The 17,427-nt window shown below is 40.6% G+C and overlaps 1 protein-coding gene across 29 annotated transcripts in view; it reads left to right on the plus strand.

Annotated features, from left to right (window-relative positions):
* Nucleotides 1-17,427, plus strand: part of Trpm3 (transient receptor potential cation channel subfamily M member 3) — an 805,264-nt gene that overhangs the window by 589,180 nt on the left and 198,657 nt on the right. For 28 of the 29 annotated variants that reach the window (XM_026781590.1, XM_026781580.1, XM_026781582.1 and 25 more), the window contains one exon: nucleotides 13,837-14,011. In XM_026781590.1, the coding sequence (XP_026637391.1) occupies nucleotides 13,837-14,011 (175 nt within the window). Of the gene's footprint in view, nucleotides 1-13,836; nucleotides 14,016-17,427 lie in introns of those variants that run through there. The other variant, XM_026781608.1, reaches the window with a different exon arrangement.

Here is a 17,427-nt window from a genome sequence, read left to right on the forward strand (position 1 = left end):
GACTCTCAACTTCCCTCACTCAAGGTCACCCATGATGCCGAAGTTGTCCACATCTGTTCCATCACTCCAAAGCAGGCAACTCTGGCACTCCCATGCCAAATAACATCTGCGGGGAATCCCATAATTTTAGATAGAGGCGTAGGGAACCCATAAAGCAGCTGTGGAAATTGAAAAATGAGAGAATATAAAATGGACTTAAAACAGCCCTAATACCAGATATCAGCTAAATAAAAAAAAAAGTACAACATATGGAGAGAGGGAGGAGCAGCTCCTGAGCCAAGAGCAATCCAGGGTGGTAGACTGACAGAAGTCAAGCAAGGAAGACATTTCCATCAGCAGGATGGCCCCTGGGCTCATGTTGCTCAGAGCCAAGTAAGAAGACCTGAGAACCAAACCAGGGAATTGAATCTCTTATCCTGGTTCCAGTATTAGATGCTTCCTTTCCGTACCACCTGGTCACACTAGTCCCTGTCAAAGACCCTCCCCTTTCTCTTACCCTCTTCAGGGCAGGAGTTTGGTTTTTCACAAAAGCCGTCTAGAAAGCTTGTCTTCAAGCCATTTTGCTTTTAGCAGCTTTAGCGAGCAACAGGAACCTGCCATGAAGCGGGGAAAAAGGCACCCAGGTGACTCCTTGTGAAATGAGCAGAGGGAAAAACAAACAGGAACCAAAATCTAACTCAGAAATCCACAAATTCTCTTAAATCATAAAAACATGTTAGTAAGCATTTTCTTTACCTATAAAAGCAAACCACCAAGAAGGAAATGCAGGTACACATGAGAAATTTCACTAGTACGGTGAAACTCCTTCTGGGATGGGGGGAAGGATTCTTATTCAGTCCCAAGCAGCCAGGTCTAGGAGCTGAATTGTTAGGGAATTCCTCTGCCAGTGAAAGCAGTTTGCCACTGGTACAAGGGAAGGTGCATCAACACTGGGCTTACACATCCACGTTCCCAACTTGGTCATTTCCCATTGGACACTCAAGGTGAATGAATTAACAGATTTTTCCTCCTCTGAATTTCTTTAGCACATTATCTAGGCCCATGGGTGAGCAAACTGTAGCCCAGAAACCAAATCCAGCATGCCATCTATTTCTGCAAATAGGGATTTACTACAGCATACATGCTATTCTAAATAAAATATCACTGGAATGCTCTGTGTCACAATCACAAAGCAGAGTCATTTAGCAGAGTCCATCCAGCCTACAGAGCTAAAAACACTCTCCTGTCTGGCCCTTTAAGGAAGAAGTCTGCTGGTGGTTCCTGCTCTAAAGGAGGCTCCTAGGAACCCTGTGGGTGGCTCCAGTCTCGCCCCATGAACTTTTCCTTTACTTGCTTGAGTGGAGTACAGTTTAGACGTCAGCTGTTTTTTGTTTGTTTTGCTGCCTCCCCCTGCAGCTTAGGCTAAACCACTGGCTCTCAAAGTGTGGTCCCCAGAACAACAGCTGCTGCAGCATCACCTGGAAGCTGCCCTGAAACACGAATTCTCACTGACTGGAAACTCCCAGGGATGGGCCAGGCTATGCTTGCAAGCTGTGGCCTCCACGGGTGATTCTGATGGGTCTAAAATAAGAGCCTCCATCCTAGCCCAGACACTGGCGTGAGATTTCCACACATCCTTTCTACGGATCCTTCTCAACTGCGCGAATGACTTTTGTACATGAGCAGTGCGACTTTTAAGGCAAACCTTAAAGGACCACGTTCTTACTTAATAATCTTAAGAGAGCCCTTAGACCTTAATAAGGTCGTGAGTTATTATTGCAGCCACCCAGATTTTTGGTGCCAGCAGCTACAAAAGGCCATTTCACACAGACATACAGAATAAGATAATAGGATTAAATACTCCCATGATTGAGGGCTCAGAGAACCTGCTGCATACCTCTGGGCCATAGCTGTCTCCCAGCTTCTCATCATCCTGCCAAATGAGTTTAAACGAGGGTGCGGTGCGGCATTCATCTCCAGAAGAGACATAGCGGGGATTTATCCCCGGCATCACCAAGGATTTGCTATACCATGAGAAAAGTTTTGAACTGATATCTTCCCACTAAGAGATTGACACGGGTGCCTCTGTAGTATTGCTCTGTTCCTTTGCTTAAAGATCCAGTCCTTCTCTAGAGCATCATCTCTCCTCGTGCAGACAGGGGAACAGCTCTGACAATGAATAGCTGCGTTTAGAAGAAGTAGAAAACTGAACCCACGAAACAGGGCCCTCATCCCCGAACAAACCCGGGGCCTCCTTTAAACACCCCAGAATTGCTGGCTACTTTCAAGAACTGCCAGAGATGACCTTGAGATCGTAAGTCTGGCAGAGCTACTGAACGTGGTGGTTTGCCAAGAATTAAGCTGTTTGGGTTTCTAGTTGAAATACTGAAGTCATTATCAATCAGGCCACTGACACATACTTGTAAATGTGCTCTGATTGAATGGTAAAGGAAACGATTTCCTTAGCGTGAGACAACACTTCACTACAACCCCATGGTTCACGAGCAGCCTTGTTTTGACCCATTTGTAATCACCTTCTTTAAAAACCACATTACCATCACTGGCTTGTGAAGAGCTGTGATGACAGCAAGAAAAACAAATCTTATGCAAGGAAAATTGTATTTTTCCACTTAAAAATAGATTTACACTCCCAACGTGGAACCAGAGGCTCAGGTTGTCTCAGTACTGCTGCAGAGTAGATTCTGGAGCTGAAGTTGTATTGTAGCTCACAGTGTTAGAGCTGGAAGCCCACCACACCACACCCCACCCTTGACAGGGACCACACTGAGAGTCGGGCACCACAGCCAGGAAGGTGGAGAGGAGAATGACAATTTCGTTGATAACACTGTTGGAGATACTGAGGTAATTAAGGGGGAATCAGTTTCCACAACAGGCACCTTTACCTAGGTAGCTGACTGGCATTCACCGCCTGAGGAAAAATAGGGAAACGGCTGAAAACACTCATCAAAGGAAACTCAGAAACTAGCCCTCACAGTCAAGAGGCTGACCATAGAGCCAGGCATGATGGTGCACTTCTGTAATTCCAGAAGCCAAGAGCCTGAGGCAAGAGAATTGTGAATTTGAAGTCATTCTCATCCACCCAGTAAGAACTTATCCTAAGCAAGGAAACAGACAGGGTGATCAGGAGTGGAACACTACAGCAATGGGGATGGACTCCCTGAACATGGAAACATGAAGCCAGGAAAAGAGTTTCCTGAAATATAATATAGTCTCATAACTTCTCCTGAAGGTTCATCAAAGACCGAGGGGACTGGAGATAACTTATGGATGTACAGATAGCCATATAAAAACAATTATCTAATTTCGTGCTTTGGGTCCAAAATTAAACCCACAATTGGGGATCCAAAATGATCCAAATAATAATTGACCCAAGATAACCAATGCCTTTTCCCTTAGTCTTGTGTCTAACAATGGAAGTCTGCTATTTTAGTTGTTTTGATGTCTTGTTGGTGAAGGTCATCCCTAGCCTACTGCTAAAACATATCAATCAGCTCAGTGGGAAGAAATTTTGGCTTCAATTTCAGTCACATTGCCTCTATTCATTTCAACCAAAGGAAATAATAGCTTCACGGGCATCCCTTTAGCAAGGAGAAGAATGTAAACCTTTGCTTACATCTTTCTCCCCAGTGGCCGAGATGCTTTGTCCTCATGGCTAGGTCCAATCCAGAGAAACAGCACAGCCTCCACTTAAAAGTGCAGACAGTATTCTGTCTCTAAACATCAGAGCTTTTCCAATGTAATCCAGGTGGACAGCTACAGTCGGAGACCCACCCACTGATCTCTGACCACTGCCGAAACCCTGTTGTAAAGATCTGGAAAAGGATGCCATAGAACCACCTACATGGCTACCATATGCACTTTCAGCAGGATGCCTCAGTAGTGTTGATGTGTTTAATAGTCTCTTGGCAACTCTTGATGTGTTCCTGTCCCTTCATCTGTAATGTCCCGAGGTGTTACGCATTTTAGTTTTGTTTTCTGTTTCAAGCACTTGTTTGAACCATCTTCTGAGCATGAAGCATTTGGGAGCCAGTGTGTTGAGATGAGTGGGGAGTCACTGTCAAGGAGCTTACAGTGTAGAGGGGGAAAACAACTGCCATTAAACCAAGGCAGAGTAACTACCCAAAGACAATTTTTTGGTGAACAATGGGACCACAAAGGCATAGAAAATTAATACTGCCTAGGGGGTTGGGTAGGGCTTAAGAACTGATAACACTTGTACCAGGCTTTGACAATTGAAATGGAGGCGGGCAGAGGGGGCAAAATAAAGTGTCCCTCTTCTTTATCCAAGTTCCAAACAATATTAAGAAATAAAAGTAGTTAGGGTATAGAATCCAAAATACCACTTGTATTGCTTATAGGGGAAAGTGGGAGAACATGACTTTAGGACCATTGACTGAATAAGCTGGATGAATCCCAGAGCTGAGCAGAATCCAACACTGTGCTGCACCCCCTCACATTATACCTACCTCCTGGGCAGGGCATCTGGAGGACCTGGGAGAGCCCCACTCCACCCCATCCCACCTCTGCTCCGTGCAGGCAAGAGAGAGGAAAAAGTATTGGGCTTGGCCGACCAAACTTAAATATTCTTTTTAAATTTACCAGGGGGAGAGAAAAGTCCATGGAATACCTCCTCCTGGAGACAGTTGTAGGGAGAGAGAGAGAAAGAGAAAGAAACAGAGAGAGAGAGAGAGAGAGAGAGAGAGAGAGAGAGAGAGAGAGAGAGAGAGGAGAGAGAGAGAGAGATCCTTCTCTGAAGTCTAGGGTGGCGAAAGGAGGAGCTTAAAAATAATCCTACCTGGAGGACCCTGAGGATGCTGTGTGAGAACACAGAGTGAAAAACAGAGAAAGATGAAGATGAAGCCATGATCTGAGTCTGGGAGAAGATGAGCCTTCATATCACAGAGCAGGATTTCAGATTTTTCCTATAAGCCGTGAAACCACACTAGATTTTCAAAGAAAGATAATAGCTGTGGATAACGGCTAACTGCTACATAAAGACTCCTAGAAAGGCCTGAAAGTTACCAAAGGGGCCTTCAATAATCCACAGGAAAACCAGGGAACATACACATGGGGTATTTGCATTTTTGATTTGGGGCAATGGAAATCATCTCTCAGTTAACTGAGGACAAATTGCTCATGTTGTAAAAATCTTTAAAAAATGTCTGGGGGGGTACATTTTCATTACAATCATCAGGACAGAACTGGAGCAGAAGCGGGGGAGGGGAGCCCTGGGGAGGCAGAGGCAGGTGAGTTCAAGGCCAGCCGTGGCTATGGAGTGAGTTCTAGGACAGGCTCCAAAGCTGCACAGAGAAACCCAGTCTCAAAAAACAATAACAATAATGAAAACAAAATCATTTTGCCTTCCTGCTCTTCTGTGTCCCAAACGTTAGTGGTCAACCACTACATAAAGATCTCTGTGTGATATGCTTGAATTACTAAGGTACATCTACCAGGTAGAGAAAGGAGATGCTGGGATACATAAACAAGGAAATAAAATTTCAAGAGTCACTGGGGGGGGGGCATGAGAGCCTTCCTCTTTAGAATGTTATGGCTGACTGAAAAATTTATAGGGCATAGTCATAAAGGAGACTTCTTTTTTAACTATAAAAGAACAGAGCAAAATGTTTAATTCTGCTTCCTAGTGAAGGGGAAGATGTTTAAGAAGACTTATCTTTGAACTTGGAAACAGAAAAGAGGTGGAGAGGAGGAAAACACTCCTTGAAGGAAGTACTCTTGGAAATAATTGCATTCTCTTATAACATATGCAAAGCAAAACATGTGTACAATTTGAGGATGACCAGTTAATACACATTGGCAGTAACACCTCGCCCATCTCCATCAGCTCTTCCCTGCATGACAGGCCAGGTCCTTCCCTGGGTTCACAGCCCACAGTTGCTGTAACTGCTGTTCTTTATTCATTTTGCCACAAAGCACAGGCACTTGCATGGGCTGTATATTTGGATCCCAGGACATTGGGAGAAAAGTGTTGGCAAAATATTTTAAAGTAAAATGAGTTCCGAACTTCTCCAGTTACCCCACATCTGAGAAGGCAAGGTCAGTCTTTTGATGTGGGTTTTGAACAGTGCAGAGATGAAGATTATAGCTTTGTTTGGATGAGTTTTCTTGTTGTCTTAGATCAATTACGTTAAAACATTCAGTCTTCAAACAATGACCCCAAAGAAAACAATGCTGGATTTCCCCTTTTGGAAAGTAATATCCACTTTATAGCCCATGGGACTAGGTGTCCCTTTCTATTGAAATTACCCACAGGAATTCTACTTGCATAGGAGCACACTGACATTAATAGCAGCATATGTCAATCAGAGCTGTCTGGCCATAAGGGAATAACTTTTCCCATTAAGTCAAAAGCTAAGTGAGTTTGAAAGCATATAAAATACTTGGATTTGGTTTATTGGTTTTATTATTTAGTATTTGCATCTTTTTAACACACTCAAAAGACTTAATAAACTGATTGAGGCACCAAGAAAAATAGAGAACTAGAAAAAAATTAATTTAATTTTAAAGGCCATCTACCTCAAACCAGGAGGTTTTGGGTTTTGGATGCAACATAAATGCATATAGTTTTAGCATATTGTTGGTCTGCTCTGGAAACTAGGCACATTTTCAGGGAGGCATGTTTCCCAGTACTTTACTGTCAGAACATGTGTTTGACTTACATAGATAAATTGCATTCATTTCTTCTATCTTCATGAATCATGTGTATATTTAAAGAAGAAACCTTTTATAAGCTTAATAAATATAAATAAGCATCTTTATATTTGTGTTTATTTAACCAGAAAGCTCTTAGTGAGTGCCAAGCTCTGTTTTAAGAGGCTTTATAAATAATAACTCCTTAATCAGTCTGATGATCTCACAAATTAGGGATCTAGTCTTTGTGCTACATACTGTGCAAAATAGCATAATATGGTTTTAGTATATCTATGTCCATCAAGTTGCCTTCTAAGACAATGAGGTGGAGCTAACATGCTTTATGAAGTCTAGCCATGCGGGCAGGGGGTCTAGCAGTGGCAGTCGGGGCAGGGATACACTAGAAACAGAGATACTTTCTGAGGACCAGTGAAGGAAATGGGAATGCATAGAAAGGCAAGCTGGATAGAGAGTAAGACCATCCATCATGGGACTGGGAAGAAGGAGGTAACAATTTCTGCCCAGGTCTAGACAGGGTCCCTCAGAGTTGAGGAAAAAGAGTCATCCCAGTGTGAGTCAAGGGGGACTTCCAGGGTGTAAAATAAAAATGGCACCCATGTGAAGCCACATCCTCCCAGGAAAGTCACTGAAGTCAAAGGAAGACCCAAGCCTGGGGAGACTTTGCTATGCCCTGAGCAGCATATTATGATGGGTTTAGACTTGGACCCCACTCTCTAAGGGGTCACTAAGGCTATCAGAATAGGGGATCCTAGCCTTAGACTTAGACTAACGCAGGTGGTGTTTTTAGACTACTGCAGAGAGATGGGCTGAATCTCCCTCTCCCTTCTGTTCTTAGGGTACACATGGCTGACTCCTCTTTTTCAGTGAGAGGGGTCCATCAGCAAACCATGACCATTCCATGGGCTCCCCACTAATCATCACTTGTGCCTCAGCACGAAGCCCCCACCTGACACTAGCAGAGCCAAGAGCTCCACAGCCATCATTGACCTCTGTTTTCCTTACAACTCTACTTCAAACGAAAATCCCACAATTCTACCCCAAATTCCTCTTCCAAAAAGAATTTCCAAGTACAAGCATATTCTCCCTCTTAGGTTTCTATGCTTAGAAATGCCCCCACCCCGAAGACTCTTCAGAGTAGTTAAAGATGGATAAAGACAGCCGTAGAGTATAGCCATATTGCTATAAAGCAATAAACAGGATGGAGAGAAAGAGATATGTCCATAGGTAGGGTTGGCAAACTATTCCCCACTTGAATCCTACTTAATTATATACCCACCATCCCTTCCTCAGTTACACTTGGGCTATGTGATCTTTCCTCTCCATGGCCCCTCTGCATCCATCAGAGCCACTGTCAATCAAGGCTTCACTCTCTGGGTGAGCGTGCTTTCACAGCCCACCTGCCAGTCATTTGCCCCAGACACTAATTCCAGGACGGTAGCCCTGGCCTGACACAGGTCTAGCATCCAATTGCTCTTAAGGGATTCAGACAAGACCTCCTCCGCAGTGCTCTATACAGAGTGATTACCCTAATAAGAACATTTCCAGTGGACCTTCCACAGAACTTAAGCTGACTGACCAGATTTCCCATCTATCTACTCTTCAAGTCTCTCCATCAGTCTATCCTTTGGCCTCTGATTGCTAAGTGGAAACAACAGAATAAGAAGACCATACCTAAATGGAATGCACCCCAGGAGGGGCTAGGATAGGATTCCTAGGCAAATATTTGAGGCATAAATAATGCCCCAAATAAGTCTGTGCAGCAGCAGGAAAACAAATAGAAACTGAATTTGCCATATTAATAGATTTTATGGTCTCCATCTGAAGGATAAGAAATGCTTTGCTTTGTTAGTTTTAGGGCTTTTTTAAATCACAGTCTGGGAAAGGCAGTTCCATCAATCTAAGCCCTCTGTTTTTGGATCTTGAGACGCTCTTATCTCTAACCAAATCAGAAATGTCACATATCAAGATAAAAATCTATGAAATGTTTATTCTGGTGGACTTATCATAATTTGAACATGTACATGTCCATAGAGGGACTCGGTTAAGTTAAAATTGAACACAGGGATTCTTACAGTCCAGCAATGGTAGAAAAGGATGTTGACAAAAATCATTCCATTTTAACACTTCTCCGTAGTGGGTTGGGCACGCGGGATCTGGATAGTCCCAACCTCAATGACAGACCACGGCCATCTTTCAAGGAGTTTCTTCCTACTAAAAACCCATAAATAATTTGACTGTTCACTAGTTTATGTGGCATTTTATATTTCCACAAACACCAATTACACATCAATTTTAGTGTAGAATTGTTTGAAGAAAAACACATGTTGTAATAACAGAACATGGACGAGATTGATCTGTATCGGATTGTTCATTCATCAGCTGGGCATTTCATCACAAGTCACTAAACCCACCTGGCCAGATTGCACCTTCCCAAGTGAGGCCTTACACATTTGTAGATACACTGTCTTGAATGGACTCCCCATACCACTTCTAAAAACCAAGGCAATATCTAAAGCCTCTGCTTCCATAGAGAACCTGAGAGACACTTCTGGAAACAAGATGCATTTTTCTCTTAGGACATTGCTCAATGTTTTCTGTGCTCTCTCTTCTTTGAAGCACCTCTGAGATCCCTAATGTCTCATTCGGAAGGTAGTTTTACTGCAGCGCCATCTTTATACACAGTATTTCCATAACTGTATCTGAATACTTACCTATCCATGACAGAGAAACTTGCAAGAAGTATCTTAAAGCTAGAGAGAAAAAGATTAGATTTTTGTTAGACACAACCAATCAACAGCTGTGTGTGTTTGTGTGTGTGGATGTGAGTGTGTACACCCATGTACCACAACATGCATGTGGAGGCCAGAGGGCAACTTTTGGGATTTAGTTCTCTCTCTTTTCACCATGTGGGTTCCTGAAAGCAAATGTGCCCACTGATCCATCTCATTGGCTTGATTATAGCTTTACCTAATTTTCTTACATCCACTTCACACTTGCAGACCATAGAAAATAGGTAGTATCTAGTTACAAGTACTTAGAATCTAATCTGAAAAAAAAGCTATGGTACTATATAACTTCCATCGCTACAATAATTGTTAATGCTTCTCAAATGTGTGGGAGATTCTGTTTGAAACATGCAATAATCTAGGAGGTTACTTGGTTTTGCTGGCCACTCATATAAATATAGGAGATGATGACCATGTGTTTATCGGCAGAATAAACTGCTAAATTAGAGGCCAGGGTATTTGAGTTAGTGGGTGGGTGAAGCCTTTTAATTATAATTGGTATTATGCAAATTTAAATCTGTGCAACATGAAGCATATTGATAAATTCTGACAATATGCAGTATTTCAAAACACAGAAATTCTCGCTCCAAGCAAACTTTTAAATCAGTAAGAATTGCATACTCCCAGAGCTGACAAAGCCAAAAATTAACTACGTCAATGTTATTGCCACAGTCTTTGCTTGGATTCCCACCAGTGGCAGAACTGGTCTTGAACTAGCCACTCTCTTTAGGAAGTCATCTCATACAAGGAGCAGGAATCTCCTTTCTGAACGATACAGACTATAATACCGTAAGCTTGACCTGTGGTCATTGAGACTTAGGTCAAGGTCAATCTTGTCTGTTTGACCTTCATGGAAATATAAACCACCTTTCAACAGAAAATAAATGACTCTGTAGATTCCTAAGTACTTTAAATTCTATCTGATCATCTTGACATAGAACCAGAGTATTAGTGTGAACTAAGTCATCTTAGGTAAATCAGCCATTTCTGTTCAACACACCAAGTGCTTCTATTATTACCTTAAATGATTATAGAACATAGATGCATGCCAGAGAGATGGGAAAGGGGATAGACAGGTAGAAAGAGAAGTTTTTTTTAAGGGATAGAAGGATGGCTAATTTAAGATCACTTGGCTACTCTTCCCAAGGACCTGGGTTTGGTTCCCTGCACCCACATGACAGTTACAAACATCTGGAACTCCAGTTCCAGAGGATCCAGTGCTCTTTTCTGGCCTCTGCAGACACCAGGCTCACATGTGCTACACAGACTCCCAGACAGGCAAGACTTATCCATGCATACAAAATAACAAAAATAAAATAGAAAAATAATGAGTTGGCATTTTAAGCCTCCTGCCACCTACGTCCTGAACAATGCCCAACTCAACTCAATCTTAATTTATCCCAACATAAATACTTCCCATTGGGGGTAAGGAATGCCCCCATTTCTGAATGGCATACCAGCCACACAAAGATTTGACAGAAGTCAAATATGTTAGGCTGTGCAGAGAGAACTGGGACTCTAAATGTAATGAGGTAAACTGGGCTCTGCTGAACTCATGTCCATTCCCTGAGCTCATATTTTTGTTACATGTGACAAAATGCTAAGGCTGAAGTGTGTGGCAGGCGTGTTACCCATCTTCTTGTTAAAGCAACTTATGTTCTAATAGAAACCTCTTAAGGACCACTACAAGGCTTCAGATACAGAAGAACTTGTCAGATGATTGTGCTCAGCTAAGGAATTAAACTACTTTCTCCCCAAACCAAAAGAATAATAATCTAGAGATCTTCAATAATCTACATAATCTTTTTCCTAAGAAATAGTTTAATTTTTTTCCATTATAAATCTAAGTAACTTTTGGGAGAGGGACTGGGAGGCAAACAGCCAACAGTTTCAGCTGAGCAAGACATAGTTTTGCAAGCATCTTTAAAGGAACTTAAACTAATTTCTGACAGATATAAAGAAAAAGCAGTGAGTTGAGTAAATCTAGGTCAACTACAGATAAAAGGAATTTCCAGAATGTTTCCTTTCTGTCACTAATAAAAATGTACTATGCTTGACTTGTAAAAAAGCCATTTCATTCTATGTGGCAACAGCCTACAGTTTGTAATCTGTTAATTTTTCTAGAGATTTTCCTAAATGCGTTATGCTCAAAATGTGGTTAAGAAAATAAAATGTGGGTGGAAAAAATTAAAGAATGAGAGAAAGAGCGGATGGAATAAGAGAAGGGATGTGTTCTACAGTGTTTTACTGGGGAAGGCTTAGCCAATCAACATAAAAGAGCAATAAAATGGAATATAATTTCCTCAGATGTAGAATTTAGCTTGAAAAGCCATCAAAGAACTTGTCTCAGTGAGGATCATAAAATAGCAAGCTAATGGCTGAATGTTTCAATGCGGCTAAATAAAGTTCTTTATGTACATATTCATTGATGAGCTTCAGGGATCCTAGAACCCCAGGAATTTACCTAGAAACATCTTTGCCTCTGTCCAGACATGCACTTCCTTTGTAGAGCAAGAGTTTTTCATGTTCTCCACATTCTCGCAGGTATTCTCTAAAGCATGCTCCATCAACAGACTAACACTCACAGCTTAGCTCTTGACGTAATATTTAATATACTTTCCTCCTCTCAGATTCAAAACCAATGTGCACGTGTGTGCATCCAGAAAAAAAAAAGGCTTAATATTGCCAGATCTTGGCAAGTTCTGTTTGTGTTAAGCATAACAATTGTCTCTGCCATAAGAAATTAAAGTAAAAAATAAAATTTTTATTTTAAGTATTAAGCATTTTTTTAACCACTGGGTAAACTTCATGTTTTGTCACCAAAGAAAAGGGAGTTTGGGGTATAGATATATACAATGCTTATAAAAAGGGAGACAAATATTTTGCTCTGTCCATTTTTTCTAGCACTGAACTTAATTGAATTATTCAATTACCAAGTTCATTACAAATATAGGAAATCTTGCCATCCTGAGAGTATTTCTGTTTCTTTAGAGTTTATAACACTGATATATTGACAACTATGTTTTCAGGACATAATTGAAATGTATTACCTACCCTGAAATTAGTCATAAAAACTGATCCCTTGCATTTTGGACCTTTCCTTTAAGATTAAAATCAAATTGCAAAAAAAAAAAATCTAACCTCTGTAACATAGAGTTGATAAGACCCTGTGAGACTGGTGCACTCAGATTTTAGAAAGAAAACAAGTCATATTAGCCCAGTAAAATCTCCTACCAATAGAGCAAAAACCAAATCCCAAGTCCTTGCTTGTCACTGGGAAGCAGTTTCCTGATACAAGATAAATTGTCAGCAAAAGGACAACCAGAAAACACAGATGACCAAAGTTTGATTTTATTTTTGTTTTGTTTTATGTAAATTCATATTTACAGAGGTAGCACAAAATTTCAATTATGTCTTTTGTAAGAGCACTTTTGGGTACATCGTAAAACCAGCTCATTTTTATGCTGTTTAGTTTAACCCATGTACTATCAAATTGAACAAAGTACATTATTCAGTGACAGCTAATGATACTTAAAATGTCACTATAAAATAAATTGAATCTGTCCTCATCGTTTCTCTCGTGGACATTGGTTTTCAATGCTTCTTTTTAACGTGTTAGGTTGAATCACACATACAAAGCTTATATTACAGAAATGGTTACATGAAAATTACAGGGTTTTGTGGCTTGATATAAATCTTAAATGCATTGGGATATACCTTTGAATCCCCTTAATTCAACTGAATGCAACAAATGTGTAGTGAGTATCATCATACACATGGCACTTTGCTCAATAGTGCAGGGTGCAGAAACCCATGTATCCAAAATGGTGACCTTTTATGATGCTGGTGTTGCTGGGAGGTGCCGGTCAGACAATCAGCTGTGCTTAGAACACATAGACCCATATTGCAGCCAGAAGGAGATCCAACAAGGCCCTGCTGACTTTTTTTTTTTATGAAAAGAGCTATTTAAACATTTCTTTGGTAACCAGGAAGTTGGAAATTTCTAACTTCCAATTTTTTACACAGAAAACTGAACTGCTAGATAGATAAGACACTCCTAACGATCAGAATGTGGCTTCCAGTCTTTCTCTGTGAGTCACTTCCCTTCTTGATGTATCAGGTTGTCCGATGTGAAGTGGAATAATATCCCTCTTGTGAGTTACGGGGATTGGGCAGGATCATGTGTACTTTCTGGGGGTGGAAATTTCTACTAACGAGTTTTCTACAAATGTCATTCAGTGTTTTATCCTTTCATATCTCATTGCCTCCCCCATGCTCAGTAATTTTAGTTTGTGCTTTTTTTTTCTCTTTTTGTTTATTTGGTTTGCTGGCTTTGTGTTCTTTTCTCCTTTTTTCCCTTTCTTTTCCTTTTTTAATGCAGGAATCGGCCAAGGGGTTCCAGTGGTGGCGCTCATAGTGGAAGGAGGACCCAACGTGATCTCGATCGTTTTGGAGTACCTTCGAGACACCCCACCTGTACCAGTCGTGGTCTGTGATGGGAGTGGACGGGCATCCGACATCCTGGCATTTGGGCATAAATATTCAGAAGAAGGCGGGTAGGTGAATTACCAGGCCCCAGGGTAGCCTCCTGAGTACAAAGCTGGTGTTTAAGGTATGGGAAAGAGGGCATCAGAGTGTGTTCTCTGCCGTTCAGTCAAGATTTCATATCCTAAACAGCTATGAACAATTATCTAAATATTGACTGTGGGGTGGTAGAGAAGAACAGAGGACAACATCTAAAATGGCCCTGGAGTGGGGAATCCATGAAGGCTACCTTGAGACCACACGAGGATGGGGAGGAAGGAACTTAAAGGGTGTGTTCTTTTATCTCAGTTTCTCCTTCCCTCTTCTCCCTCAAGGAAGGAGAGGCAGGCACTGGGCTATGAGAAATGAAGCAAACAGAATATGGGTATCAGTGCAGGGTAGCCTCCAAGATAAGCTGAGTTTGGGGCATGAGTCTAAGAACCATCATGGTCAAGCTGCTGTAAACACTTTCGGAAGATTATTATCAAGTACTTCTCTATTGTCCTGGAAGGTAAAACCTCGATAATCGGTTACAGCTCTGGTCCTTTGTGAATTGCTCCCAGAACTCCTCAGCCCTATATATTTTGGTTGGAGTATCAGCTTTTTAATGCTGCTGTCTAAAGTCCAAAGCTCCAACTTTCCTGGGAGAAAGTCTCTCCACAGTGGCCTAATAAGACACTCCTGCAGGTCATGGAAGTAATTTGAAACAAGATGTGAATGAGTTTAAGGAACACAACCAGGGGAAATCACTTAACTTTTGCTTTTGGTTGATGTTGTTTCTGGGTTTTCATTTGTTTTTTGTTAGTTAGTTAGTTTGTTTCTGAGAATTTGATATGAAGAGCTATAGACAGACAACCAAAGGCTGCTGAGAGAAAGAGAATCATTCTTCTCTACAGAAAAGGTCTCTGATAGGTTACCAAATCCATAGTGGTCAACTGTTAATGCATACACACACACACAAAAAAAAAACATTAAGTCAAACAAAAAAGCAAAACACTAATTACCCAATTATTCTAGCATATGGTTAGGGTGACAAGTCCCACGGAAGATAAGGCCTCTTATAAATATAGAGTAGCTGTCCAAGGGTACCATGAACTGTGCAAAACATTGAGATATAAAAAAAGAACAGCCTGGAGATGCCACCCTCAAAAACCATAGTAAGGCCAGTAGGCAGACCAGTATGCAACTACAATAATGAAATTACAGATAAGCTAGCCTACCCCCATCCTCACCTAGACCATCATAAGCCTACCCCCATCTTCAATTTAAAACTCAAAAGGACTGTGAACATCTAACTTCACTTGGAATTCTTATTTCTAACTATTTTATAATGTAAGTTTGCAAAATTCCCAATCTATATAGCCTCTACACAAACATATGAACCATGGGCAGTTATCAAAGAATCTGAAGTCACTTGCATGATTAATACAAAGGCAAAGAATTAAATGCTGTTTATTTCAGTGGGTCTTCAAAGCTTAAAAAATTATTCCAAGATATTTTCAATACTTAAAACAAATAGAAACCTGAGGGGAAGTTTTGTGTACATGTTTGTCAATACATGTAGTCATGCACAGAGAGATAGTGTGCATAGTGCTATGATGAAAGGCTACACTCTTAGGAAATCAATGGTAAATTTATCATGATAAAATAAAGTCACAATATTTCTGTATGCCATTGGAATAACTGCCAGGATTAGTTGTGCCTATTCAGTTTGACAAGAAATTGTTTACCACACATGTGCATGCAATTTAAAGTCATTTCCAATGAACATTATTTTGTGGTAGTGTACTTTCTTTACATGTACGAAAGAAGGAAGGAAGGAAGGAAGGAAGGAAGGAAGGAAGGAAGGAAGGAAGGAAGGAAGGAAAAAAAAAGATCCAGCTAGACTTCATTGACCAGGAAGGATTTCTTCTTTAATTTTTCAAATTCCAATGGAATTGAACATTCTACTACATACATATGTGCATACATATTTATATAAACAAACCTGTACAAGTAAATGCGTCATTGTCCAAATAAAATTAGATATAGGGAGCATACACATCCTAATTACAAAACTTTCATTTCCAAATAGATTAATATTTTTGCTGATTTTTTTATTTGGGAATTTATTTAAATTTTTAAAGTTAATTTAATTTATGGATTGTTAAATGATGTAGCTATAAGGACTATGAGTGTGCGTATTCAGCTATGTAACCTTACATTTTAAAATCTTAAAGAAACGACCTTTTCTTCCTTTACATTGTCACCTTTCTAGTCTGTCATTGAGTTCCTTTCCAAGAATATGAATTGGAAAGAAAATATGAATTGGAAAGAGAATATGAATTGGAAAAGAATCACTTTGGAAGTGAATTATAATTGGCAAAACTGATTATGTCCTCTGAATGAGATTGCTTGAGATAGAAACAGACAGACTGTGTCTATCACGGCGCAAATGAGCTTGGATACACTAGGAGACAATCACAATGAAATGCTTTTTCTGTGTGTGGTGCTGAGGTTAAAATTAAATTCTATGTTTTGTCTTTTTCCTCCCTATCTGCTCTGTGACATGTGGTACCTGGAAGAAATGGCCAAAGTCCATTTCCTTATCCCCGTAATGGCTTTTCTGTTTACCTGTCATAGTTCAGAGTGAAGCAGTAAGCACTTTCCATAATTAATTCTCTTGCTCCAGAAATATGATCAAAGCTTTCTTCTTAATGGCAAACGACTAAACCCCATAAATACAAATATTAATGCTACCAGGAACTGTTAGATTTAATTACCCAGTGCTAAATACAAAGACTTTCTTGTGTTTGACTAAGCAGATAAACAGCATTGCCTGGTGTCTGGAGCACCTTTCAGTGTGCAGCTTCCTGATGCTGAAATCATGAGGCCTTTACCTGATAACTGTCAACCTCGAGTCTCAGGCTGCAGAGAAATGGGATCTCACCCCCTTCATTTGTCACACAGGGAACAAGTGTCTAACAATGGACAGTGTCAGCATGAGAACATCGTCTGAGCCCGCGTGTGCTCTGAGTCACTGCTCCTCATCCGTCACAGTTTTATTACCAATGCTTATATTTTCTTTAGAATTTTTGTTCAAAACTTAACGTCCTGGATTTACCACAGTTCAGATCTAGAAAAGCGGCAGAACCAGCCAGCTAGCATCCAAAAAGAAAAACATGCCTTAAAGGATTTTTAATAATTTGTTCATGACTATTGGGAAATTATAAAATTATCAGTGAGGCATATAGCACTCCTATTCTATGTCCTAGTAGCATTTTAATTAGGGATTGACTGTGAAGGGCATGTGAGCAGTTTTTTGTTTGTTTGTTTGTTTGTTTGTTTGTTTGTTTGTTTTTGAAACAGGGTTTCTCTGTGTAGCTTTGGCTGTCCTGGAACTCACTCCATAGACCAAGGCTGGCCTTGAACTCACAGAGATCCACCTATCTCTGCTTCCCAAATGCTG

The sequence above is a fragment of the Microtus ochrogaster genome, chromosome 8 (assembly GCF_000317375.1).
Source record: "Microtus ochrogaster isolate Prairie Vole_2 chromosome 8, MicOch1.0, whole genome shotgun sequence".
NCBI classification, from domain to species: Eukaryota; Metazoa; Chordata; class Mammalia; order Rodentia; family Cricetidae; genus Microtus; species Microtus ochrogaster.